We start from the raw sequence: 27,216 nt of genomic DNA, 5'->3' as shown, positions 1-27,216 counted from the left end.
CAGAGTTGACGATTTAGGGTTGGTTATCCACTTTTCCACAAATGAACCTGGGGAGAAAGATGAGCTGTGTGAGAATTTAATCGTGAATGCTTTGTAACACTCTAGAGACGCAGAATAGGTGAAGTAATACCAGCTAGCAGTCAGAAATATTGCACGCTGCTGCTCTGAGAACAAAGGACCTACTTGTTCTCTGGACTGCTTTTTGCCATTAAAACAAAATATCCAGACAGCACTTGTCAACCTGGAAAAGGTAAGAAAATGGATTTTATTTCTTTCTCTACGCTAAATGATGATTACGACACTTTTGAACCACTGATAGATCAAAAACAAAGCAAAAGCCCCAAATGAAACATTGCTTCATCTCTCTTAACCAGTGTGTCTCATTCTGTCAACTTTGCAGAGATATAACCTCCCTTCCTCTGCCCCACAAAATCAAAGCTGCAGATCCGATGAAGCTTATATCCAGTTTTCCAGCCAATGTACAGAGGCCCATAGAATGAGAGACTTGGTTAAGAGAGATGATATAATGTTACGTTTGGAGCATGTGTTTTGTTTCTGAACAACTAGCTTTCCAAAAGTAGTACAGCCATCATTAGCTGCAATAGCCATTCAGAGCAAGAAATAGAATACATTTTCTTACACTCCCAGGTTTGCAATTGCTTTCTAGGCCAGGGATGTGTGTGTGCATGTACGGAGAGAGGCACTGTTTGGGTCATACGGTTGGACCAAATCCCACCAGTAGTTGGAGTATGGCAACTACTCAGGATAGCCTCACATTTTATGTCAGTTTAGTGGGTTCAGTGGCCTTGGTTCAGCTCTAGTCATGAACCACTAGCTGCACAGAAAAGGCAGGGCTCAAGCTGGAAATGCGTACCCCTACATTCAGATAAAGATGCACCCAGCATCAAAATTATTTAGAACAGCTCTACACCCCCCCACCCCCATTAAATCTTTCATTATCTACCCACAGACTTTGAAAATTTTTCACCCTTGCTAGACCAGGACAAAGTTGCACCTACAGTATATCCAGTATATGTGTGTGTGTGTCCTATAAAGCGTTTATTGCCCCAAGCATGCATAGAGTGTATATGCTGTGTACCTCCAGTAAAATTCACGCCACCGGGTTATATGCATCTGGTTGCTGGGGCAGCTGGTCTTGTGTCTGGGTCCCCAACAGCAACCAGATGCTATCCCCTTCCTCAGGTTTGCACAAACTGCAGAGCACCAGAGGGAGTTGGTTCCTCGTGTCATACTGAGTCGGAAGACAGGTTACATTGAATATAATTACAGAATATGTTTAAGGGATTGATTATTTTGTTATCATTGAATTTTTAAGTGAGACTAATTTGTTGTCAGCTCTTGTGATTTGGGTAATTGCATTGTTGGAATGTGTGTGCAGTGCTGATAAACTACCAAGGCAGGCAGCTCAGTTTTGTTTGCTGAATACTTCTATATTTATAATGTAGAATGAATATAGGTTTATCGCCTTGTGGCTCTTCCAGGTCTTGCTTTTGCTCACGGTACTCTTGGAATAGGGCCATGTGCTGTTTCGCTGGAGAGAAGGTTGCCTAGAATGCAAGAGCAGCTCTCCAGTATTATCAGCTTATTTGTTTCAGGAAATTAGCAGTGCTCCTGCTCTTTAGCTTTCCCTTGGTATCCTTCTGATGTATCCTTTCTCGTAAGAAGGAAGGAATTACAATTTTCATTTCCCAATATCCAGCAAAGTCTAATTAAACCAGTTCCCATAAGTTCTTTTGTTTCCTGCTTGTGGGTCATAGTCCTTGCCAGAGGATATATCATTTCTTTTCCATTCATAAGAAGCAAAGAGATATTTAAAGAATAATCATTCTTCACCCTTTCAAAAATATTCATATTTAATTAGGTAAAAAGTTAGGAATAATCTATGATAAAATATATGTGTTTCTTTCATTCTTTGTTTATGTAGGGCAGATTTTTGTGCTTGAGCCAACTTTCTCAGGATGGAAACAGGGAAATACATGAGCTGCAACCATTTTGAGTGCGTCCAATTGATGCGCAACCGCTGATGGGCAGGTCCTTTTGGACCCGGAAGAAGGCAGAGTGGGGAAGCAACAGGCTTATGCGCCGATGTGTACGGGGGCCAGGAATGAAACCCCCGCGCAAAATGGTCATCGCCTGCAGTAGTGGCAAGCGACAAAGTTCTAGGCATTGCTGGCAAATTAGAAAGTGGCAAATATCCAGGTACAACTGAGCATTCTTAAAGAGATGTTAAATTGTTGATCTTCTAACAAAAATGTGTAACTTGTCCCTAAAACCAGCCCCCATACCCAACGACTGGAAAAAGACCAGTGCAACACCAATTTCTTAAAAAGCGATTCAGAAGAGATCCAAGCTGGCTAGCGTAACATTTGTTTTGGGGAAGCTGGTGGAAAGCTTTAAAGATAGAATCATAGAAGGGACCACAAGGATCATCTAGAATGGCCAAGCCTTCAGGTCTTGCTAAAAGAAAACCAGCATGGCTTCTGTAAGGATAACTCCTGTTTCACTAAACTTAGAGCTCTTGGAGAGTGTCTGTAAGCACCTGCATAGTGGTGATCCAGTCAACATTATGTCCTTAGGCTTTCAAAAAGCTTTTTATAAAGTCCCTTACTAAAGGCTCCTGAGTAGACTAAGCATTCATGGGAGGAGATGGTACTCATTTCAGCCTGTTAGCCTGTAATACATTGTTTCCTCCAGTTTCCATGAATTCTTCCAGCATCAGAGACAGAACAGAAGAGCTATTCTTATGTCCCTCACTTCACCCCAATACACACCTGTGCAGTTCTCTCCCTTGAGCGTAGAGGTGTGGTATCTGGCTGTTCCACTGCATTGCATTTTACAAGTGTTTTCTGGCCTGGTCTTGGAGACATGTAGAAGAAGCATGTTTATTTTGCCTAGCATTTGGAAATAGTGCTTTTTCAGTTGTTTTTGTAGTCTAACTGGTTTATATTAAGTGTCTAATCAAATTGGTTTGCATTAAGTTGTAATCAAATTGCTTTCTATTAAGTTGTTCTGCATCTGTATGTGAACTGAACATCTGCGTCAGAAGGTGACCTAACAGCAAATGAATTAGCGCCTGTTACAAAAGCAGCTAAGGATGCTGTTCACCATTTTAAGTCTGTGTGAATAAAGACCTTGCATACCTTGCTACAGTTGGCTTTTCATCTACAAATGACTGTCCACGGTTCCTTGACGGCAAGGGCGCTTCCTAGAGGCCAAAATGGACAAGGTTTTGGAAGCACATACCTTTCTCTCCCTTCCCAAACAATTCGTATCCCCCATGCACCAAAGATATACAAGGTGAGCAGGGCTGTTTATTGACTTCTTGCATTTTACTCTCTGGAAAATGCCTTCATTTTCATAAAAGACCCATTTTGAATCAATCCTTCCTTGATTTTCCTCAGGGCTTGCTGAATTTCCTGACGCCCCTGCTAAGGTCACTATTGATGTTCCTGGTGCTTTGGCAATGAGGTTTTCTATGACTATTGCATTAGCATTTGCTTCAGGAAGAGAAAGCAATAAGTCAAGAGACCCTGGGGCTGGCTAAAAGAATATCTCTCTCCCTCCTTCCCTGCATAAACTGCGCGCCTGCCCTGTTAACTGACTTACAGGAGCACAGGAAACACTAAGGAGATTAACTGAGCTTTTAAAATTGTGAATTTTAACTCCTTAAGGAGTAGCAAATGTTGAAGCAGCTATAGGCTCATCGCCTCGTATGATTCTAGATCAACAGACCCACAGGATTGGATTAAAATACCTTTTCTTTTTGGAAGGGAGGGCATGAAAGGATGTGTTTAAAGTTAAACCATTACTTAAAGGTAAAGGGACCCCTGACTGTTAGGTCCAGTCACGGACGACTCTGGGGTTGCGGTGCTCATCTCGCTTTATTGGCCAAGGGAGCCGGCGTACAGCTTCCGGGTCATGGGGCCAGCATGACTAAGTCGCTTCTGGTGAACCAGAGCAGCGCACGGAAACGCCGTTTACCTTCCCGCCAGAGTGGTACCTATTTATCTCCTTGCACTTCAACATGCTTTCGAACTGCTAGGTTGGCAGGAGCTGGGACCGAACAACGGGAGCTCACCCCGTCATGGGGATTTGAACCACCGACCTTCTGATTGACAAGCCATAGGCTCAGTGGTTTAACCCATAGCTCCACCTGCGTCTTACTTAGGGCTCCATATATAAGCAGTCCTATATGCCACTGCTTCTCATCTGCCAAAATTTACAAAGATGGACACAAATGCAAACACATTCCACAACTGTTATCTGCCATGTTTGGTCCTTAATAACTTCTATAGAATCTATATATCTGTTTACAAAATCAAAGTTAGTGCTGGGTATTCTTCTTTTATAAGTATAGGCTGGCACTATGTTAATGTGGTTTTGCCAACTTGTTCCCCGAATAAGATAAAGCAAAAGATGGGGGAGGGGATCCAAGACACATATAGCTTGAACATTGCCTGCTGACATTAACAATAACTTAAATGTATAAATTAATATACACTGTCCATATGTCCAATCAGATATCTAAGCTATTATAAGCCAAGTGTTAAAATGTAGAAAAGCAATGAGATCTTCAGACCACTGAGTAGTGCATAACTTTATAGCTATTTAATTAGATTGCTGCTTGGGCTGCATTTGGACAGCACGTTATTGCATTTCCCCGACATTTTCTTACCTGTTAATTTCCATGTGACCTTTCACACAGCATAAAAGCCACTTCTGGAAATCTAATGGAAGTTCAGGGCTCATTTCTGTGTTGTTTCCAGAAAAAAAATTCTTTTGCAACCTGGTTAACTTGGAAGATTATGGGCATATTGTGTTCTAATTTCATGTAATGAAATTTGGGGTGGGTTCCTGACATGCAGTTCTTTCCCACTGTTTAAAATTTTGTGCGACACAGCAACATATTGATAAAAAAGCCACGGTTCCATAATGCAACAGGTACTGCAGCAAAAAAGGAATGTTAGGAATCGAGACAAAAGCACTAGCATTGTAACTAGTAAAACGAACACAATAAGCCCCACGTCTTGATAGGCAGAATACCATCTGAATGTGATTTCTTATATTTCCACAAATAAAAGAGCTAGAAAAGTATCTGTGTTAACAATTTGTATGGTAAAAGCATTTTAATCCCTGTCCTCCTTCCTAGTTTGACTTTCCCTTTTTATTTGCGATTTGTAATCTGTTAAAAAATAAATAAAGAGGGGGGTGAGCATGTTCTTGCATCATTTTTTTCTGCACACGGGAGCAATCTAGTGTCTTCGAAAGAAAAAGGCTATAAAGGCCAATTCCTCTTTTTTTTTTTTAAGACTCAGTTTGTCTTTAGAGTTTTATTTCTGAATATATCTTATGTCATTGTCTGCATTTTTTCAGCAAAAATCTTCAAGTACCATTAGAGCTTGTAGGATTAAGTGGATAGAATCAAACCAATTCTTCACAGACTTGCTAGGAACAAAAGGGAGGAGGAGGAGGGGGAAAGCCTATACCCAAAAATGAAGATTAGGCTCTGATTAACACACAGTCAGTCCCATCTGTGTCTTAAAAAGGATGAAAAGGTTGATGAAAGGCCATTGTTGAAAATTTTCCTGTTAAAATTTCACTTCTGCCTTGTAGTTTGAATACTGAATGGATAAGGAACTGCCTTGTAGCGGGTAAGACTGAAGGCTTCTCTATCCCATTATTGTCAGCCATGCCTGACAACAGATCTCAAGAGTTGCAGCCATTCATATTGCCATTCAGAGCCTTTGTAACTGGAGATGCCAGGACTGCAGCTGGGATCTTGTGCATGGAAATACCGTGCTCTGCCACTGATATAATTCGAAATGGCGTGGAGAGCATAGGCAAGATTGTGGCCCGCCCCCCATGATAACACTAGAATTTAGAATTTCTCAATGAAGTTGAGTGGCAAAAGGTGAAAATAGTCTGGCTGGTGTCATTTTTAGAGGGCCATAACATGGAGTGGGCCTTTTCTGTTCTGGAATCCTTGAAAGCAGTTGTTGGGCCTGGGAGCTAGAGATGCAAACTGCTTTGACCATTTCAGACCCCCATCTTGTAGCTGCAAAACCACAGCCTGGGTTGGTAGCCATGAGTGTCATCCAAATAAATCCCCCAATCCTATAACAATAGTATAGTATAGTATAGTATAGTATAGTATAGTATAGTATAGTATAGTATAGTATTACTGTTACTATAGCATAGCATAGTCAGTTCTGTGAATTAAAAATATTTTAAATTGATTTTAGATTTCCGCAAGGGACCAGAAGGGTCTAAAATGCGTTAGATTAATATATATTCTCTCTTGTCTATTCCCATTGCTCCCCCCACCCCCATTTCCAATTATTGTACATGCCTAAGCGATCACAAAGTGTGCTGAAAGTCAGCCGTCACACACATAAGTGGTTGTGTAAAAGTTGCCCCGAATTGTTTTTGGAAACAGGGAGAAGGTGAGAGTTTGGGGTTCTGTAAGAGCATGTTTACACGACATACTTAAATTTGCTGCTCTGCGAACCAGCCATAGTCCGAGAAGCGAGCTAAGAATGCAGTGCCTAAGACAACCAGATTTCAGCAAGGTAGAGGAGCTTACCTGTGCAATGTTGTTTTGCCTCTTCATGCAGTGTTAGCATACCAGAGATCCCTGACCCAGACGGCTTGCTGCACTAGTGTGCTAATATTGCATGCATAGCACGTAAGGGTTACTTGAAATGAGACGCAATGGGTAAGTTCTTGCCTACATGCCATCATGTTGAAATGGGGCCTTGCAGAGAGTTCTTAGTTCCTATCCTGAACTACAGTTTCCCATGATTCTTTAAGAAATTGCATGGTCATTTTGCCAGCTGAAAGTGAATGGGGCCTCAGTGTAATTGTGTAGGTTAGTTTGGATATTGAGGCACTGGTGCTGCCACTATTGTGTATGTGCATGCTCACATATGTATTTAATATGATTGTGTGCGTGCCTGTGCCTGTGAGGCAATATTTCTTAGAATTTGAGTGCTATAAAATGCTCCGGTGCACTATAGACTGAAAAGTGGCCATAAAAATAACACTGTGCATTTTTCATGTTTCTAGCCTCTTAGCGGTTCCTTGTTACATCTACTTAGTTTTATTAGGCATCAAATATGGATGTTTGCTGCTGTGGGTGGAATGGAGTTCTCAGAGGAAAAGCCTAAATGTTGCAAGAAATGGCTGTTGGGTAGGAACTGCTGAACAAATGACCTATTTCGGCAGGCTTTGAAATTCCTAAGGAAGCTTGCCGCTGGAACATTGCAACGCTTTTGGCTTAGTGAGAAGGTGGTCACTAGCTGTGATCATTAAGCAGTTAGCGGAGATCATTAAGCAGCTGACTGTGCTTAAGAGAATTGCAAAATGTTCTAGCCCAGTTCTGGACAGGGCAATTAGATTTCTTCTTTCAGTACCTCAGATTTTCCCTCCCATTGTAGAATATTATGGTACATGTTATTTCCTAGCCTTTAGTCTTCCCTTGAGAAACTTAGGGTTGGAGCAAAATGTTCTTACCAAGGCTTCCTCAGCCTCAGTCCTCCAGATGTTTTTGGCCTACAACTCCCATTATCCCTAGCTAGCAGGACCAGTGGTCAGGGATGATCGGAATTGTAGTCTCAAAACATCTGGAGGGCCGAGGTTGAGGAAGCCTGTTCTTACTGTTGCTTGTGAATGGGGCCAGTAGCACACTTAGATCTGGTAGGTCCATGTTCCAGTCTCAGCTCAGCCACGGAAACACTGATAAACCTTATGCAAACTGTAATCCCTCTGCTTCATTTTTCCATCTGTAAAATTGGAATAACAAATCCCACTGGCTTAAGATGAATGTATACAAGATAAGTAAAAACAAGCTGGCATAGTTTAGTGACACATTATACATTAGGGGAAATTCTTGGACATCACCAACTTTGCCTTCTCTCACTTCTCCCCAATAACGTGTAGTAGGAAAATACTCATAATATGATATTATCATTTCCTTGTCCCTTTGCCATTTGCAAAATGTGTGTGGAAGGCTAATATGGAATAAAGAGGTCATTTAACGTTTAGCTTGAACCTAAAGGTTTTAGCTGTGAACCAGTGCAATACAGTGCAATACAATCTCTTAAGTTTTGCTGTTGTTGTTAAAGCACATAGCTTAAGTGCCATAATAAGATGAAATGATGAAAAATGTGAGTATGAATATTGTTACATTAGAATTGGAACTATGATCTTCCCTGAACTTGGCGTTCTTTTTCACTCATTTGTCTCTAATTATTGTTTCGTTGCAGAAACTGGAACACAGAGAAGTTCTAGTTGGCCTGTTGTTCCTGGTTTTCCCCTTCATACCGGCTAGCAACCTCTTCTTCAGGGTGGGATTTGTTGTGGCCGAGCGTGTCCTGTATATGCCTAGGTAATTTTCACACATTTAATTCTTTTGAAATGACACTCTCGATTATGATATTTAAAAACTAAGGTCTTCAGCCCATATTTATTCCCACAAGTAAATATGTACAAGTATTTAGAACTATCGCTTCAGAAATTCTGCAGAATTTGTCGAGGAACATCTACCAGGCAGTGGTAGATAGAATTGTTCAGCTAGCTGTACGCCGTGATGCCGTGTAATCCCATTCATTTGTAACTACTTTGCTGATATTCGTGGTCTGCTGCTCATCAAGTGCTAAAGTAAATCTGTAAAAATGAGATTTGGATGGTTCAATACTTAGATCTACTCAAGGGCTTTACTGAAAGAGTTGCTATGCTGGCCGTGATTTTCAAACAGCTTGACTGTGACTGTTAGTGACTTCATGTAAGGATTGTATATGTGGTCCTTGTTGCTTGTACAGTAACAACAGCCCTTTCTCAAGGTGCCACAATTACACCAATCACAGTGATGTATAGGCCCAGTGTGGATACTGCTGTGACCATGAGCTGACCCAAAGTCTGGTCAAAATGGTATCTTCCTAGATACTACTATAGAGGTGAATTGTTGTCTTCTTTATTTGTAAACATTAGGTAGAACTGGGAAAGAAAGAAAAATATTGGATTTCTATCTAGATCTGTTACTTCAGCCTGTATTGGGTCTATTATTCTTAGAAAAAATGATTGTAGTTTAGAGTGAAATTTGGGGTGGGAGAAATGAGCTTTGGTAAACAATGGCATTCCGTTTCAAAATGTACTAGATGTGATACCTAGTCCATTGTCTTACTGTAATTTGGATTCCTGGGAATTTCAGCTATTTTGTTTGGATATAAAGCATTTGAGTCACAAGTTCTTCTTAGTTCAACATAAAAAGGAGGATACTGGAAATGTCAGATTAAGCCACAGAATGAGATCTAGCCTGACATTTTAATGAACGCCCAACAGGCGTTTTGTTGGGTAGACATCTAGAGAGATACTGTTAAAGAACAAACAAAATGCACACCATTCTGGGAAAGTGGAAAATGTGGCCTATTATCTCTTAGAGCGGTGTCTTTCAACATTTTTAGCTTTAGGGAACATTTTAATTTGCCAAGGAATTCTTGAACTTCTTTTCATGGAAAGCCAGAGGATTCTGGACTTGTTTTCTGGTGTGCACACAGAGCCAAAGCAGATGACATGCCAATCACACAATTAGCAATTGCGTGAATGACTTTTTAAAAATAAATTGCAGGCACAGTCTCCCCATTTGCAGTGGGATCCTGGAATTGGAGGGGTAGGTAGGGGGGCTTTACCCCTTTGTCCCCTTATGGTCCCAGTCTGGATTGGGGACATTGCATCTACATTAAAAAACGTTCCCAGTGGGGTAAACTGAAGCTCCCCCCCACAATGCAAATTGCAGGGGTAGTGCTGTTGCAATGTATAACTTTGCAGAGAACACTCAATAAAAACCCAATTTCAGGGTCTTGATTTAGATAGGGGTCTTTGCACCTGCAATTTACTTTTTAAAACAATTATCACACGGTTGTTTGATTTGTGTCTCATCTGGTTTGGCTTTCAGTTCATGTGAGGCACTGACTAAGATGGCTGAAAATGACAGTGAGGCACATCCAACGCTCTCATTGTTGGGGCGATCTGTAGCTTTGGACGCTGGCAAAGCTCCCTTTGAGAGGAAACTTGTCTGCCATTAGTGATTTTTTTAAAAAACCAGGGAACCCATTATAAGCTTTCAGGGCATCTACAGTTTCCCAGAGTGCATATTGAAAACCACTGTCTTGATCAGGAGAAATTGGGCGATGTTGATTGCTCCCCAGTGTGTACAAAAATAATGTTATGCTTATCTCACAAATTCAAATTGATTTAATCAGTAGATGAGTTGCTAAATTGGTGTGGTGTGACTGAAGTTGAAGGGCTAGTTTGTTTTTTAAAAAACTTAGGCTCGTTTGTGTTTCTGTAATATGGAATGAGAACAGAACACGTTGTCTCAGCAGAGGCATGAAGACATGTCAGATGAAGAAACAGAGATGTATACAAAAATGAGAGAGAAAGAGTGATACTAAAACCTCATTAATGTTGATATTGCATATACTAATAGTGTACTTTGTGCTGGTATTTATGTAACCAAAACCACACTGCCCATTCACAGAAGGGAGGTAACAACAGTGGTGGAATATGAAGGAAATCGCTGTTTGTAGCATGCACTTGTGGGCTGCCACCAACCCTTTGTTGCTGCCCCATCTCTGACCCAGAGAGTGATATCACAGCTGATGACAGGAGGATGACACTGCTGCTCCACCCTCCCCCTCATCTCATGTACCACTGCTGACCAAGAGGCTCAGAGCAGTCCAAGGTTTGCAGAAGTACAAAAGACTTGGCAGTGGTTGGGGTGGACACCCACCAGAACAGTCCATTGAGGAATTGGCATGCGAAGTAGGCATGGAATGTGAACTGACTATTGGGGAGGGGGATACCGTAATTGAAAACTGGGAAGGGAGGATAGCATAGAGTAAGTACCCTGGAAAAGGACCCTGAATATCCACACTGCAGTATTTTGTTGTAGACTGCTATATTGAAGAGAGCTCTAAGCTTCCATTTAGTGTTAGATCTGTAATATTTTCCTTTTCATGGTCTGTTGCACTAACATGCTATTTGTTAATAAGCACGAGTGCCTTTAACTTGCTTCAAATGGGTTAATCAATTAAATCTTTAGATGTATAATCTATCGATTTAAAGCTTGCATCCCTAGTTTTAAAAATGTACACTTCAGATCTTTTCCATATTGTATCATGAGGCTTGGTGATTAGTTTGTCTGGTTAGTTGTCACCAGAAAGAAGATTCATGCCCATGGAAGGGAGAAGACCCTGCAGGAAAACAACAGGGTTGGGCAACACAACAGCATCACTGCATTGGGCAACTGCCACTGTCTGTTCTTAGCTTCCATTGTGACGGTCCACCTTGGACACCTGATCTTACCTGTCAGGGATGCTGTGGCAGTGGATTTCCTGCATTGGCAGAGGGTTGGACGAGGTGACATTTGAGATCCCTCGTAACTGTATGATTCTGTGTTACACAAGAAAGTGTAGCCTAGAGGGACAGGGGCACATTGCTTCATACTCTTTGGGATGGAATCTGCCCCCTTCCTGTCCCCCCTCCTCAGAGCTTATTATGCCTCTGGGAGCCAGGAGCTCTTGCTTTCAGCTCTTGATTGCTGGGTCCTGAATTTCCTTGGGAGAAAATGGTCCGTGCCTCAGATTGACAGAGAACTGGAACTTAAATCTAAAATGAAAAATGTGCATGGCAGCCAATTCCTATGTTAGGTTGAAAATGGATAGATCTTGTTTGTTGTCCCAAGGTTCCCCCAGGAAAAGGGAGGTGTTCTCTGCTCCGAAAACTGATACAGGCCCTAGAGTATTGAGGGGGCTAAATATGACTGCTCACAAAATGACTGAATAGTGAGCAATTATCTCTTTTGTATTATTTCGAACACAGTCTTGTGGCACCCTCCTCAAAGAAGAATTTGTAGCCACTGCAAAGCAAGAAAGATTCCTCCCATTTTGCTCCAAGGGAGAGCCTGGCAATAAAATGGTTGAGCAAATAATGAGAGCAGGGACATATAACATTATTGAGAACTTTCTTTAGCAGCAGTTTCGTCTCTTGCCAAGCACAATATTCATTTCTTGGATTTTGTTTCCACCTCTGCTCTTAAGTCTCAGTTATTGAATTAGAATAAGACGAGGATATCTAACCAGTGTGGTTGGGGGCAATGTACCCATAGGCATGTAGTGGTCCTTTAAAGCTTTCTTTGGCCTTCTTTTCCGAATGAAACATCTTTTAATAAAAAATTCTGTTCATGTAAATGCAGAGGACGGTGTAACAGCCTCTGCCAAATTCTGGGAAAGAAGCAGTGAAGTGGCTAGAAGCCTTTACATAGCAGTTGGATGTTGTTAGACCTGAGTTTCAGGTCTCCCAAATTTACAAATTCTCATATTTTAAATTGTACTATTGTGCTTTTGAAAAAAAAGTCTTGTATAAAAGCTTGCATTGCGTCCCTCTGGTATTCAATAAAAGGTTTTGATTTATTTTTTTAATTAAATGCTGATTTTGAGGATGGCCAGTTTGACTTGGGAGGGGCTGCTTAACCCTTACTCTCGTGATGGTTTGCCAAACACATTCACTTTGCCCTAGGCTACAGGTACTCCTATTCTCCCCACTCTCACCTGGAAGACAACAACCTCAAGCGAGGGAGTTTTGACTGGGAGGGATTAGGTATGTGATTATTATTTTTATTAAAAAAACTAGCTGGGGGGCGGAGAGGGAGGGTTTAAACGCACACACACATGCTGGCACTGCTACTCCAATCAAACTGACAGTTTTAATTAAAACAGGAGGAGGAGAAATGAAAATGTCATGAGGTCCCATCATGGATCTATTGAATTAAGTTTAGCTGGCAGAGCAGAGGCTCATTGGGTAACCCCTAGGTTACTTGTGACCTCACACCCTGTCAGGAATTGCTGACCACTGCCCTATGTGGTAAACTATGCCATTACAGAACCTTCTATCTAGACTAACTCTATCCAGCCTGGCCATTGGTTCCTCCTGGGCAGGAAAGTGTATAAGAAGGTCTTCTACAGGAACATAGGAAAAACCGCTTCACACCGAGTCAATTAATCCAGCTCAGCACTGACCAACAGTGCTTCTCCAAGGTTTCAGAAAGAAATCTCTCCCAGTCTTAGCTTGGTATGTTGGGTATTGGACCTGGGATCTTCTGCATGCAAAACACAACCTCCTGAGCCCAGATGATGCAACTTCCTTTACCATAAAACCAGGGTACATATTGGCACCTGGTTGCATTTCAATGTCCATGATTCTCCTTGATCTCTGCAAACTATCCACTGTTGTCTTGCAATTATTTGGAAAGCCAGTAAACGTGGGTGTCCTGGAATGGAGTAAGGAGCAATTAATAATTAAAATTAATCGGGCTCCATGATCACTGCAGATGGTGACAGCAGTCACGAAATTAAAAGACGCCTGCTCCTTGGGAGAAAGGCGATAGCAAACCTAGACAGCGTCTTAAAAAGCAGAGACATCACCTTGCCAACAAAGGTCCGTATAGTTAAAGCTATGGTTTTCCCAGTAGTGATGTATGGAAGTGAGAGCTGGTCCATAAAGAAGGCTGATCGCCGAAGAATTGATGCTTTTGAATTACAGTGGTGCCCCGCAAGACGAATGCCTCGCTAAACGAAAAACCCGCAAGACGAAAGGGTTTTCCGATTTTTTAGCGGCTTCGCAAGACGAATTTCCCTATGGGCTTGCTTCGCAAAACGAAAGCCCATAGGGAAATCTCCGGGGACAGCGGGGAACCCTCCTCCCACCGCAAGCCCCGGGAAGAGAGGAGAAGCTGCGCGCCTTCCCCTCTGTTCCCGGACCTGTCCTGAAGGCTTGCGGTGGGAGGTCCGGGAACAGAGGAGAAGGCGCGCAGCTTCTCCTCTCTTCCCGGGGCTTGCGGTGGGAGGAGGGTTTTTCCTCCCCACCGCCAACATTCAGAAGGCTGTTCTGAAGGCTGGCGGTGGGAAGAAAAGCCCTTCTCCCGCCTCCAGCCTTCAGAAGAGTTCCCCGCAGGGCTCCCCAAGCTGTGAATGTCTGCCGCGCGCGAGGGGCGCTCTGCTTAAGAGCGCCCCTCGTGCGGGGCAGCAGGCTGCTATCCGCAGCTTGGAGAGCCCCCAAGCTGCAGATGTCTGCCCCACCCGAGGGGCGCTCTGCTTAAGAGCGCCCCTCGAGCGGGGCAGCAGGCTGCTATCCGCAGCTTGGAGAGCCCTGTGGGGAAGTCCGGCAGGGCTCCCCAAGCTGCAGATGTCTGCCCCGCCCGAGGGGCGCTCTGCTTAAGAGCGCCCCTCGAGCGGGGCAGCAGGCTGCTATCCGCAGCTTGGAGAGCCCTGTGGGGAAGTCCGGCAGGGCTCCCCAAGCTGCAGATGTCTGCCCCACCCGAGGGGCGCTCTGCTTAAGAGCGCCCCTCGTGCGGGGCAGCAGGCTGCTATCCGCAGCTTGGAGAGCCCCCAAGCTGCAGATGTCTGCCCCACCCGAGGGGCGCTCTGCTTAAGAGCGCCCCTCGAGCGGGGCAGCAGGCTGCTATCCGCAGCTTGGAGAGCCCTGTGGGGAAGTCCGGCAGGGCTCCCCAAGCTGCAGATGTCTGCCCCGCCCGAGGGGCGCTCTGCTTAAGAGCGCCCCTCGTGCGGGGCAGCAGGCTGCTATCCGCAGCTTGGAGAGCCCTGTGGGGAAGTCCGGCAGGGCTCCCCAAGCTGCAGATGTCTGCCCCGCCCGAGGGGCGCTCTGCTTAAGAGCGCCCCTCGAGCGGGGCAGCAGGCTGCTATCCGCAGCTTGGAGAGCCCTGTGGGGAAGTCCTGCAGGGCTCCCCAAGCTGCAGATGTCTGCCACGCCCGAGGGGCGCTCTGCTTCAGAGCGTCCCTCGCACCCGGCAGCAGTCTGCTATTCGCAGCCTAGGCAGCCCTGCAGGAACTCTTCTGAAGGCTGGCGGCGGGAGAAGGGCTTTTCTTTCCACCGCCAGCCTTCAGAAGGCTGTTCTGAAGCCTGGCGGTGGGGAGAAAAGTCCTCCCCCCCCCCACCAGCCTTCAGAAGAGGTCCGGGGAAAGACTGTCCCCGGACCTGGTCTGAAGGCGGTCTCCCTAGGAACGCATTAATTGATTTTCAATGCATTCCTATGGGAAACCGTGCTTCGCAAGACGAAAAACTCGCAAGAAGAAAAAACTTGCGGAACGAATTAATTTCGTCTTGCGAGGCACCACTGTATGGTGCTGGAGGAGACTCTTGAGAGTCCCATGGACTGCAAGAAGATCAAACGTATCCATTCTTAAGGAAATCAGCCCTGAGTGCTCACTGGAAGGACAGATCGTGAAGCTGAGGCTCCAATACTTTGGCCACCTCATGAGAAGAGAAGACTCCCTGGAAAAGACCCTGATGTTGGGAAAGATTGAGGGCACAAGAAGAAGGGGACGACAGAGGATGAGATGGTTGGACAGTGTTCTCGAAGCTACAAACATGAGTCTGACCAAACTGCGGGAGGCAGCGGAAGACAGGAGTGCCTGGCGTGTTCTGGTCCATGGGGTCATGAAGAGTTGGACACAACCAAACGACTAAACAACAACAACAAATAATTAAAATTTAAAAAGTTTCCTCAATTATTCTTCCAGGTTTTGCAGGTTAACCAGGCAACATCCTGAAATCTTAAAGCCATAGCAAGCAATATCCTCCCATTAAAGTCAGTAAGATTTTAAAGTGCTTAGCTTTGATTAGATTAGCCTTCCCCAACCCTGTGCTCTCCAGAGATTGTTGGACTACAGCAGGGGTCAGCAACCTAAGGCCCATGGGCTGGAAGTGGCCCGCGGAGGTCATTTGACTGGCCCCCGAGCCGCCCCCGAACCGAGCTGCCCGCTCGTGTGACGCGCTAAACCAGCGCAACGCATTGCAGGGACTCGCTTCCGTGGCACCAGAAATTGCGTCTGCACAGACGCATACGCCGAAAATCGTGCATGTGCGTGCTAACACGGGTGCACAATCCAGCCCACAGAGGGGTATCTGTGGGACCGATCTGGCCCAGGCAAGATAAATCTTGCTGACTGCTGGACTACAGCTCCCATCACTCCTGATTGCTGACTACACTGGCTTGTTGTAGTCCAACAACATGTAAAGGGAACCAAGTTGGAAAAGTCTGGACTAGAACATGATTAATTTGCCAGTTCTGCCATATTCTTTGGCATTGATGAGCATGAAAACAAACTCACATTAACACAATAGCTGCAGTACACTAAACAAACTTTCACTGGTTTCAGAAGGATTTGCTTCCAAATAAACAGGTTCAGACTTGCATTACATCTGCCTTAGAACTAAAATAGTTTTATATCTCCCTAGCTGCTAAGATTCTGCTTAAATAACAATACAGTAGCTGTATCACATATTGGTGAATGTTCAGGAGAAGGTAGTTCAGAGCTAGACGCATTGCTTTGACTCTCAAGGCTGGTGTTCTGCCTTTTTAGAAGACTTCTTGTCTCCTAGCTCTGAAAGAACTGGTTTCTCAGAAAACTCCCCTGCTTTAAACAATAGTGGGTTTCTTCGGTATTGCTAGTGTGGTTTCAGAATTTCCCCATTAAACGCCCATATCACAATGAGCAAATTACAGAAGCGCTCAGTTATTGTTTCCTGGTTAATGTGCTTAAGTCATTTCCCCTCTTAATTTTTATCAGTCCTGGGAACTTTCCCTCTTGGACGGGATCCATGGATTTTGCAACTGTGATTGTCGTAAGAAGGCACACATTTATATGGTAGCAGCTACTTAATCCTAACATTGCAACTTGCATGTTAGCCAGCGGTGCTAGAAAACTGCTTGCTTATCTAGCTATCACAGTTTTGTCCCAGGAGCACACAAAGGAATGAGGTTACGTAATAATCCCTATAAGTATTCATGCCCGTAAAATGTTTGGTTCTCAGTGTTTATTTACAAGAACGTCAGTGGTGCCACAGATAGTTGTAGTATCTGGCGCTTCCTGATGGCGTGCTTGTGGTTATCAAATCCGTCCTCATAAGTGCCTCGTGGGTGTCAGGTCCCTGTAGTGGATTCAGGTTAACTTTATGGTTTATCTGACAACATTTAGGCAGGCTGGTACTATAGCCTAGATCACACAATTGACCCACAGAGTTTAGTCTGCTGAACTTGTTTGAGAAACTAGAACCAACTCGTTTGGGCAGACCATGCCACAGCACCTTTCTATCCCAAGAGGTGGTGCTCTGCCTCTTGAGACTTCATTGGCATTCTGCAGAATTTGATCTTCCACTGCCTATGACCAGCAGTGGAGGGTCAACCATTTGCTGTTAATATGGTATGCTCTGCTAAAGGAAAGCAGCTATGGCTCTACTGTACATGTTGGATGATGATGATCTTGGGAGCCTGTATGTGTGTGCTTAATATTCACAAGGCATTTTGTCAAGGTTTGCGAGAGATCAGTTTATCTAAATAATGCATATTAGTGAATGTGAAGTTTTGTGGTGGTTATGGAATATTCAGGTCACCATGGAATGTTTTGAGATGGCTTGGGGTCTAGCACTCGGCATTAAATGATACTTACCTATTATTTTTCAAAAGCACATATTTGTATTCACCATGTCCTCCTTAAAAAGGAAATTGCTTACATTGTAATGGGCCAAAAGATGATTTGATGCATTGGGGGGGGGGGGCAAGGAACTGGAAGTAAAAAGAGAAATGGATTTTGTAGCCATTTTACTTCACCTCTTTTAATAGCATTTTGTTCAATAGCAATTAAAATTCATAGTGTGATGAGGATGTGAGAATAGAGTTAAAATTTTTATGAGGTTGTGACCCTTTAAAATCACAAAAGAGCTCTCTCCCTTTTTCTCCAGCCAAGTATTCATTTGAAGAGAATATATTATTATTCACTTGCTTCTAGGGGATATTTTCCTCCTAACTTCCTATTACGAATGCTTATTTGGTGTGCTGTTGGCCCAATCTAGTCTTTTTCCATTTTATTTTTTTCAATTTACTCCTGGAAATCTGAATTTCTCCATGCCTCTGGCAAATCATTGGTAATGCTGTGAACATGACAAAACCTCTACTTCGATGAAAGCCTTGCATGTCGTTGCCCCTGCAGTTGAAGTCAAATGCAATCCCTCCACTTTTATACAACATACGTTTTCTGTAGATAACTGCTTAAGAACGCCACCCCACCCCCCAAAAAGAAACCTGACACAAAAGGATTAACTGTGTCATCAGTTGAAAACATATGCAAATTTTATTTGTAAATGACCAGAATTTGATCCTTAGATCATATTCCTTTAAGTCTCACCAGTGGTTGCAGATTGCAACCTCACTTGAATATGAGAGAATAGGGGTTGGCACATCACTCTGTCATGAATTACCACTGGCAAGGTGTGAACACTTACCCTCAGTTCTCTGAACATAAAATGGGGAAAGTTGTGACCCACCTCAAAGGATTGTGGTGAGGTAGGCAAAGGATTGTGACGATTCTTGTGGCTTAAAAGTGCTGTCAAAAGTATTGTTAGATAAAAGTTCTTTCTAAATAGAAAGGGCACGATCCAGCCTGCATTGTGCACCTTTAAACCCTGTAGATTCCATTGGGATAGAGTTAAGCTTGCTTAAGGGTATCTCCTGTTGAAATTAATGACACTTGTAGCTGCCCTGCTCCATTTATTAACTTTTATCAATGAATACCAAGGGTACCGCAATCTGGAGGTATTGCAGGCTGAGGTTAATTGTAGTCAGGCTTGTTTTTACCTAAACAGATCTTATAACAGTGATTTTCAGTTGGCTGCACGAATTTTAATGGGTCATTTGCAGCCTAGTCTGACGGGCAGCAGCTCTTCTGGGTCTCAGACTGAAATCTTTCCCATTACCTGCTCCCCTATTCTTTTTTTAAACTGGTGATGCCAGAGTCCGTGTCTTTCTACGTGCAGAGCTTTACTCCTGAGCTGTGATCCCTCCTGTATAACACTTCCATTCTCTGTGGTGCATCAGCAGCCTTGAGGTGGTAAATTTCCATTATCCATTTTTGCGCTGTGCGAAAAGCTGCTTCTTTTTGTCGCTCCTGCATCTACTGCCAATCAGCTTAATTAGGTGACCCTGAATTCTAGTATGATGCAAGGGGGAGAAATGATGTTTTTCGATTCAGCCTCCCATGCCGTCCATAATTCTGTATTTCATATTCCACACATTCACACACACGCACACACACACACACACACACACACACACTGTCCTAAGTAGCTATTTATTTTCTAAGCTGACAAGTCCAAAAACCTTCAGCCTTTCATTCTAAAGAAAGTGCTTCAACCCCTTGATCATTTGGGGAATTTGGCGTACTCACGTAATGTATCCAGTTTCCTCAATTCATATACTCTAAGAACTTCGGGCTGAACGTCCTGAGCAGCTGACTTCCCGCCACTTGGTACCAAGGCAGCATCTGAAAAAATGCCACACACTAATGCATGCTCCAAGTATTTGCATTTTGGTTGATAGCCTGGTAGGCAGAGTGGTCATGTTTCCTACTTTACAGAGGATAGTCCACTGTTTGAAGGAGTTGTCTGTTTGTCGGTCAGTCCGGTCCAAGTCCATTTGAAACTTGATGGAAACTAGAACCCTCAGAAGGGAGAGCAGCAGGGGCACTGAAGTTGCCCATCAGCACTCAGGCCACCAGGTTACAGTCTTCCCCATTATTGTGAGATGTGTTTCTGCTTAAATTTGCATCCATACCTATAAATCAGCATATGGAAATTCTTTGAACATCTGTTATCTTGTTTTTTGGTAGCACATTTCCTTTTGTTGTTGTTGCTGTTAATGATGTGCAAGTGAGCTCTCTGCTCTTACGTAGTCTCCTGCAAAAACACACCCAGGAGCAAATATATGCAGCCTTGCAGGAATCAAGTGTGAAACAGTCTCAATTCCCACATATGTTTAATAATGGAGGAAAGAAATAATGCCATTTTACCATTTGGGGTTAGTTCCTGTTTCTCTAGCTCTCTGATCAGATAAAACATAGTTAAGTTACTAAGCCTTGCAAACATCCTTTCTTTGAGATTATTCTTATCCAGAGTCAGACTTCGAATGTTTAGCTGTTTGCCCATTAATATCAAACACTCTGAAGAGAAATCAAATAGCAAGTTTGATTTCATAAAAAGTCAGGATACTTGGATACTGTTGCTTTATAATAAACACACTGGAATAAAAGCAAAGGAATGTTAGACAACAAAAGCAGATTAGCTTCTGGTGCTACCTGCAGGGACTGTAGATTTAGCAGGGACTGTAGATTTAGCAAACAGCTCTTCGGGCAGAAAATTATATTTTGGCAATATGTAAGATAGAGTCAATATATATGGATAGTTTTGTAAGGAAAATAACCTTGCATGTTAGTTTAAATGGAGCAGTGTTGGTTGTTATTTTAAATATGGAATGGTTTAAGGAAACACATAAAAATTGTATAAAAACTATATTTGTAATTAAAAAAAACTGAACCAGAAGTTCAGTGTGAATGTTTTTTTTTAAAAAAAAAAATCTATTGAGCATATTACGAGACTTTTGATTCATAAGATCATATTAACTTGGTGAATTTAACTAATTAAGAGTTCACTATTAAGGCAGATTATTGTAGATTTCCCCCCTTTCCTTTATAAGCCCCAAACAGCTTATATTAAAAAGAAAATGCTGCAGACAAAATGCTCCAGTTAAACAACAATACATTAAAAAGCTAATACATAATTATAATAACAATGATGCTAAAAATTATATTAAACCGTGTTAAAAACCAATTCAGTTTAGCATGGGAGAGAGGCAGTAAAAACCAAAACGGGGCAAAAGAAATGACCTGGTTCAAGAGTATGTTAAACCGTATGTCAGCATTAGGCAAATAAGTGTGCAGAAGACAAGAGCATGCAATAGCAAAAAAGACAGAGCTATATCTTATAATTACTAACAGAATGTAGTGTACTTAACATATTTTTTCCTCATTATGTGGCATGTGGGAACAGAGCTTTCCTCCCATTGTGAATAGCAAGCTTGTGGGGTGATACATTACGGAACATTACGGACAAAAGGTTAACCACCTCCAAAAAAAATATATCCCATGACCCTGATCTCTCTCCCCTCATCTGCACCATGGCTATTTAGTTGTTATTTTAAAAGCTCTGTGGCACCAAATGGATAGTCAGAAAGGGCTAAAGTCTTAGAAGTGTCCCATATTGTTCTGAGTTTCCCAGCCAGTATGAGGTTGACTTAAAGTTGAGGATCTTAGTTGAAGGAGCATTTTCTTCCAGATTTAAAAACTGTTTGCCAAGGGCCATAGTTGAAAACCTTGACCTTGGAGAATTTCCCCAGGAACTATGACTTGGGATCACACCCATGGGGAGCTGCTTCCCTCATTATTTTTTCCAACATGGAAGTTCTGTGATGGGGAGAGTATGTATTTTACAATATCCGAAGGACAGAGTATATGTATATGTGTATGTTTGTGTTCTTTTGTCCTAGGTACACTGACTACCTGGTTTCTATAGCCATGGTGGAAGCTACTCTCATACAACTTTATGTATTGCAGAATTACAATTCCCTCCCCCTACAGTTAAAACCAAGGGTAGCCACCACCGTGTCCTCCGGCTGTTGCTAAACTAAAACTCCCTGTAGAGTTGATGAGAATTGTGGTCCATCAACACCTGAAAGGCACTACTTTGGCTACCCCAATTTAATATTTGCATCATAAAATTGAAGTTCTGGAGTTGCCTAATATGTTCTGCATGTTTTTGAGAACCAAAGTGCAACTAGATGTTGCCAAGAGAGAAGGAGCAGGAACCACACTGAGTGTCTTGGCACTTTCTCCCTCAGAACATTCAACTCAGGGATGAGGACCCCGGGATGAGGAGGACTCTACCTCCCATCAGATCCAGCCAGGCTGGCCAATTATGATGGCAGTTGCAACATATGGAGAGCCAGGACTCTAATCTTCCTTCACCACTGAGCTAGACTGGTTGGAGTTGATGGGAGTTGGGGTTCAGTAACATCCAGAGGGCCAAAGGTTCCCCATCCCTGGTCTAGTTTAACGAAACATCTGACAGGATGTCACCTCACCGTGTGTTACCCTACCTCACATCATTGACTTAGGCAGTGGAAGCTGGGCAAGATGTAGTGAAATTGCAGCATGCATTGTGTTAAGTTAGTTATGTTGAAGAATGAGCAAAGAGACACAGAGGAGTAATGACTCCATCTAGCAATATCTTGCCCCACTATGAGAGAAGACCAGATAATGCAAGGGACCTGCACTCTTGCTGGTTATGCTAACCTCTGTGAAAGAACCTCAACCATTGCATCTTGCTATAATTCTTTCTCTCCCTCCTCCTTCCCTCATTGCTTTTTCAGTATGGGGTACTGCATCCTCTTGGTCCACGGCTTAAACAAGCTTTGTATGTGGCTAAATAAATGGGGAGCCACTGCAGCGACCCTCTCGGCTTTGCTGCTCTTGCTGTTCTCATGGAAAACAGTGAAGCAGAATGAAATCTGGCTGTCAAGAGAGTCCCTTTTCAGGTAAGATTGATCTAAGGTGAGGGGCGGGCAGCAAGGCTGGGGAAACACTTTGGCTTTGTTGGGGTTCTCCAAGGCCCACCAGTAATATTTTTCATACCTTACCTGAAGAATGCATATTACTTGGAATATGAACAGTACAATATGTGTTTTAGCCACTCTATAAGCAGGTGATAGTGTGGGACAGAGAGAGAATGGATCGCTAGGCAATGCCTCTCCTCCACTGGGGATTAAACCTTTAAAATGGTGCTCTTTACCTGTCTAAAAATAGCTTATCCTTAATCAGTAAATCTGCTCCATGAGCCAAATGTGCTGACTAGGAATGATTTCCCTCTGCACCCCTGAAAAGACACTTTTGCTTCTTTTTATTTATGCATGTTACCTCTGCAGAACGAGCAGCGTGATGCATGTAGTTCCGCTTGTTTTTTGTGCTTTGCAAACAGAATTATGTAATAGGTTCCAAACACATACACTTGGGAAAGATCAATGGATCAATGAATTTAACAGGAGGTTGCACAGCAAACAGTTTATCATGGTGGAACACTTTATTACTGGTGGTGATGATTTACAGAATGGAGGGGTGATAATGTCACGCTCAGTATGGATGCTTCCACAGGGGTATTTATTGGAGGATTGGTGCTGTTGATGTATGCAAGGTTTTATATAGTGTGCACATGACATCATCAGCATCAAAATACCAGTTTATATTTCCCCCCTATTTAATTCCTCTTTTTTTGGCAGGAAATATGCAAAAACCTGTCATCAATAACCCATTTGAGATATTAAGCCTCCCAGCTGGAAGCACCTTAAATTTTTCCAATGGTACCCAGTTTTAATTGGTTTAAATTGTATGACACATCTCTCAACACTGGGAATTGTAGTTTTGTGAGATTTCTGAGAATTCTGTGTTTGGCACCCTCTTTTATGATCACATGTGCCCTAAAATGTTTTTTAAAATCACCTGTGTTGGCTTTATTAACATCATTGTAGTTTATGCCAACGCACTATATTGCAGGTTGGTCTGTGAGAAACTCCATAGCAATCAGTGCGGAAGGAAACCACACTGGGACATTGTTCTCAAATCTGTGGTGTGTGTTTTTTCCTCCCTCACCCCCAGCCAGTTCAATTGCTATGTATTTTCTGGAGCAACAATATTAGAGTTTAGGAATTCATGTTGGGCAAATGTGCATGGAAAATATTAGTCGCAAGATTGAAGGAAGTAGAAATGGGAAAAACATTTTGTGTTGCCTTGTAATTTGTTCCCCACCTTTCCCTACTTGGCTGGGGGTATGAACATTTATTATTTCCTCTTTTAATTAGAGAATAATTTCCAAAGTGGGTCAGGAACCAGGTTTCAGGCTATGAAGTGTGTGCATACAGTGTGATTTTGGCAGTGATAGCTTGGTGGTATATTTCTAGTTGAGGCATTCATAGGAGAATGGGGAAGACTGAAGAAGTGTGCATGCACATGAAAGTTCATACCAAGAACCAACTTAGTTGGTCTCTAAGGTGCTACTGGATATTTATTATTTTTTTACATATATATTTCAACAAAACTACAGTTTGGTTTGAGAGGTACACTATGTTTCTTCCAAGTACGTGGTTTCCAGTATGCCTCATTTTTAGTACCCTTTACGGCAAGCTATCAAGAGGCGCAATCCCAATAATAAAAAGCAAAACTGTGTTTGTTACTGTTCCTATGTGGTTTCTCATTCATAGGTCAGGCATCCAGACTCTGCCCCATAATGCCAAGGTGCACTACAACTATGCCAATTTTTTGAAAGACCAAGGTCGTGACAGTGAAGCCATCTACCACTACAAAACAGCCCTCAAGTAAGTTCTTAGGAAGGTTCTATTTGCGTTCATTCTTGCCTTTTTTCGATCAATGACCCAACATGACAGATGTTTTCAAATGAAGTATTTTCCCCTCTGCAGACAAAGCCGTTGGGACTTGGAGCTCTTCGTGGAGGGGAAGCGCTTTGAAACGGAACCACTTCCTCCAAAAGGACTTCAAAGAGGCTCCCTGTAACTGCTGGTCAGCTGGTTGGAAGTTACAGTGAACTCCTTTGAAGGGCATGCTCCCAGTATCATTAGGACACCAAGGGGTAGACAGGTGGGAAGTCCCACCCACCTGTGGGGATTGAGGGAATTATAGATCTGGCCCACAGGCCAGTTCCAACACCCTACCTCTAATGTATTTTGCGGTTGTTATTCTTTACTCTCACATGCTGTGTCTTCTCACAAGCTGGTTGGTCCAGGAGGTCCATAAGCATCTTTATTACCATGAAACATGTTTATTACCAGTGATTCTGGAACTTTGGGTATATGCCTTGTTTTTATTCTGTACAGGCCTGGGGCATGTGCTGTTTTGTTCAGGGACCTTTTCTAGATGGTGTTCTTTTCCTCAGGTACATCAGAGAATGTCTTAACAGAGAGTTAGGCTCTTGCACTTGAAGCCACTACAATCTATGGAACTGTGTGTGTGTGTGTGTGTGTGTGTGTGTGTGTTTCAAATGGGACTCATAGCATGAGGCTCTAGTACCTTACCTCCAAATGCTCTGTTTCCACTGCAAGCCTGGGAGACTGAGCTATTTCTGTGAGTGTCAGGCACACAGAATCACCCTACTTGATATATGTAAGTCACTGTGCAGTTCCCCTTACTGATTACTAGTCGTCCATGCAGACAGAATCCAAGCAGACATGATCAGTTCAAACAGCAAAGAAGTCCCACACTGAACCAACTTATTTTGCCCTAAACCTTCATGTTAGTTCAATGGGACTGACTTCCTCATAAATGTGTTTGGAAAATGCTCATAGCTTGTGCCCAGCTCCTTGTTATGCCTCCTGCGGAGTGTCTGTCTTTATATTCAGAACCTAAGTATGCAGGCAGTGTATCTTGCCTCGGACAGGATGCTCTGGGGAATCAGCAGTGAATGCTCACTCCTCTAAAAGCTTTATCTGCATAAATTCATACGACAGGCACAAGAGTTTTTCATTTACATAGACAACAGGTTGGTATGAATTAATGTTTCTCATTGCAAATTAGTCTGTTGGCAAATTAATTCCCAGAAAGAGATAACTGCAACTCTGTGGGTTTTCTGGAATTCATAATATCACATAAACCCCCTCAGAGAGTGCTTATGTTTAAATATAGTGTCTTGATAAAATATCTTCCTGGACATTTCAAGTTTACAAGCGTACTCACAGAGGAGTCTTAAGTTTAAATGCAGTCTCTTTAATTACACAAATATAGATGCTCTGGTTCGCCAGAAGTGGCTTAGTCATGCTGGCCACATGACCCGGAAGCTGTACGCCAGCTCCCTCAGCCAATAAAGCCAAATGAGCGCCGCAACCCCAGAGTCGTCCGCAACTGGACCTAATGGTCAGGGGTCCCTTTACCTTTACTTAGTTTCCAAGTAGAGCTATTGGGACACAGGTGGCGCTGTAGGTTAAACCACAGAGCCTAGGACTTGCCGATCAGATGGTTGGCGGTTCGAATCCCTGTGACGGGGTGAGCTCCCGTTGCTCAGTCCCTGCTCCTGCCAACCTAGCAGTTCAAAAGCACGTCAAAGTGCAAGTAGATAAATAGGTACCGCTCCAGCAGGAAGGTAAACGGCGTTTCCGTGCGCTGCTCTGGTTCGCCAGAAGCGGCTTAGTCATGCTGGCCACATGACCGGGAAGCTGTATGCTGGCTCCCTCGGCCAATAAAGCGAGATGAGTGCTGCAACCCCAGAGTCGGCCATGACTGGACCTAATGGTCCCTTTACCTTTTAGAGCTATTAGCAGATATTGCTAATTGTGTGTCATATCACACCAATGGATTTTTTTGGTCTTTTTTTAATAATATGCTCTGTTGACCAACCAAAGATAGTTGAAATGTTTAGTTTAGTTTTAATTTAAACCCACTGAAACAAAGTATTGGTAGCCATGATTAGAAGTAGAAAAGCATCTCCGTATTGCTCCTCTCCAAGCTGCTTTTAGAACCCTTGGGAGTTTTGTGGGGGTGGGGGTACTCATTAAGGATGTTGATTGTGAGCATACAAATAGCAGAAGGGGAATGGGTTAAGCAACCCCTCCTGCCTCTCCTTCCTCTGCTCAAACTGGCAGCCTCCCACAGCTGCTTTTCATTCAAAAAATAAATAAATAAAAGCTAAGGAACTGTTCACGCATCTCCTGTGTAACTCTAGTTTGGCTCTGGGCCAAATGCCTTTAAGGTCACATGGAAAGCTTTTCCATACAGCAGGATGCTGCTAAGAAATTTGCACAGCCAACTATTTGCATTTCATTACCAGACATTTAAAAAATGTTGAATGTGGAGCCCAAATGAGTCTATCTGCTTTTCCTCCTGGATTTTTGTCCTTGCTTGTGGCCAAAGTACAAAGAATTAGGAAGGCTAGCTACCCTAATGAGCTGTGCATAAGAACAAGCCAAAGCAGGCATTTCAGAAAAGAATTTCTCCTGGCTTGACTGATCAGTTCCCCTTCATTCTAGTGGCTGAGCAGAAAATGTTGAAGCTTTGAAAAATCACTGAGGACAAAACAAGCTGTGTGCTTCTGAAAATGCTTTAGAAGAATGTGAGCTGGCCAGTTTCACACCTCCCAGACTAATGCATGACTAATGCTACTATCCTTCATATTTTGCAGTTATCTGAAATTTGCAATACACCTCTCTGCTCAAAAACCATACTAATGTGTGTTACA

General features: G+C 43.1%; 1 protein-coding gene across 1 annotated transcript in view; it reads left to right on the top strand.

The window, feature by feature from the left end:
- Nucleotides 1-27,216, top strand: part of TMTC1 (transmembrane O-mannosyltransferase targeting cadherins 1) — a gene marked incomplete at its 5' end in the record, with an annotated part of 145,358 nt that overhangs the window by 74,667 nt on the left and 43,475 nt on the right. Inside the window, 3 exons of the mRNA XM_081878877.1 lie at nt 8,286-8,407; nt 22,355-22,519; nt 24,236-24,349. Of these exons, the coding sequence (XP_081735003.1) occupies nt 8,286-8,407; nt 22,355-22,519; nt 24,236-24,349 (401 nt within the window). The remainder of the gene's footprint in view (nt 1-8,285; nt 8,408-22,354; nt 22,520-24,235; nt 24,350-27,216) is intronic.

Source organism: Podarcis erhardii (assembly GCF_964252035.2).
Source record: "Podarcis erhardii genome assembly, chromosome: 10".
In the NCBI taxonomy this organism is placed as follows: Eukaryota; Metazoa; Chordata; class Lepidosauria; order Squamata; family Lacertidae; genus Podarcis; species Podarcis erhardii.
Note: the sequence above shows the minus strand (reverse complement) of the source record. Positions and strands in the feature narration are given on the sequence as shown.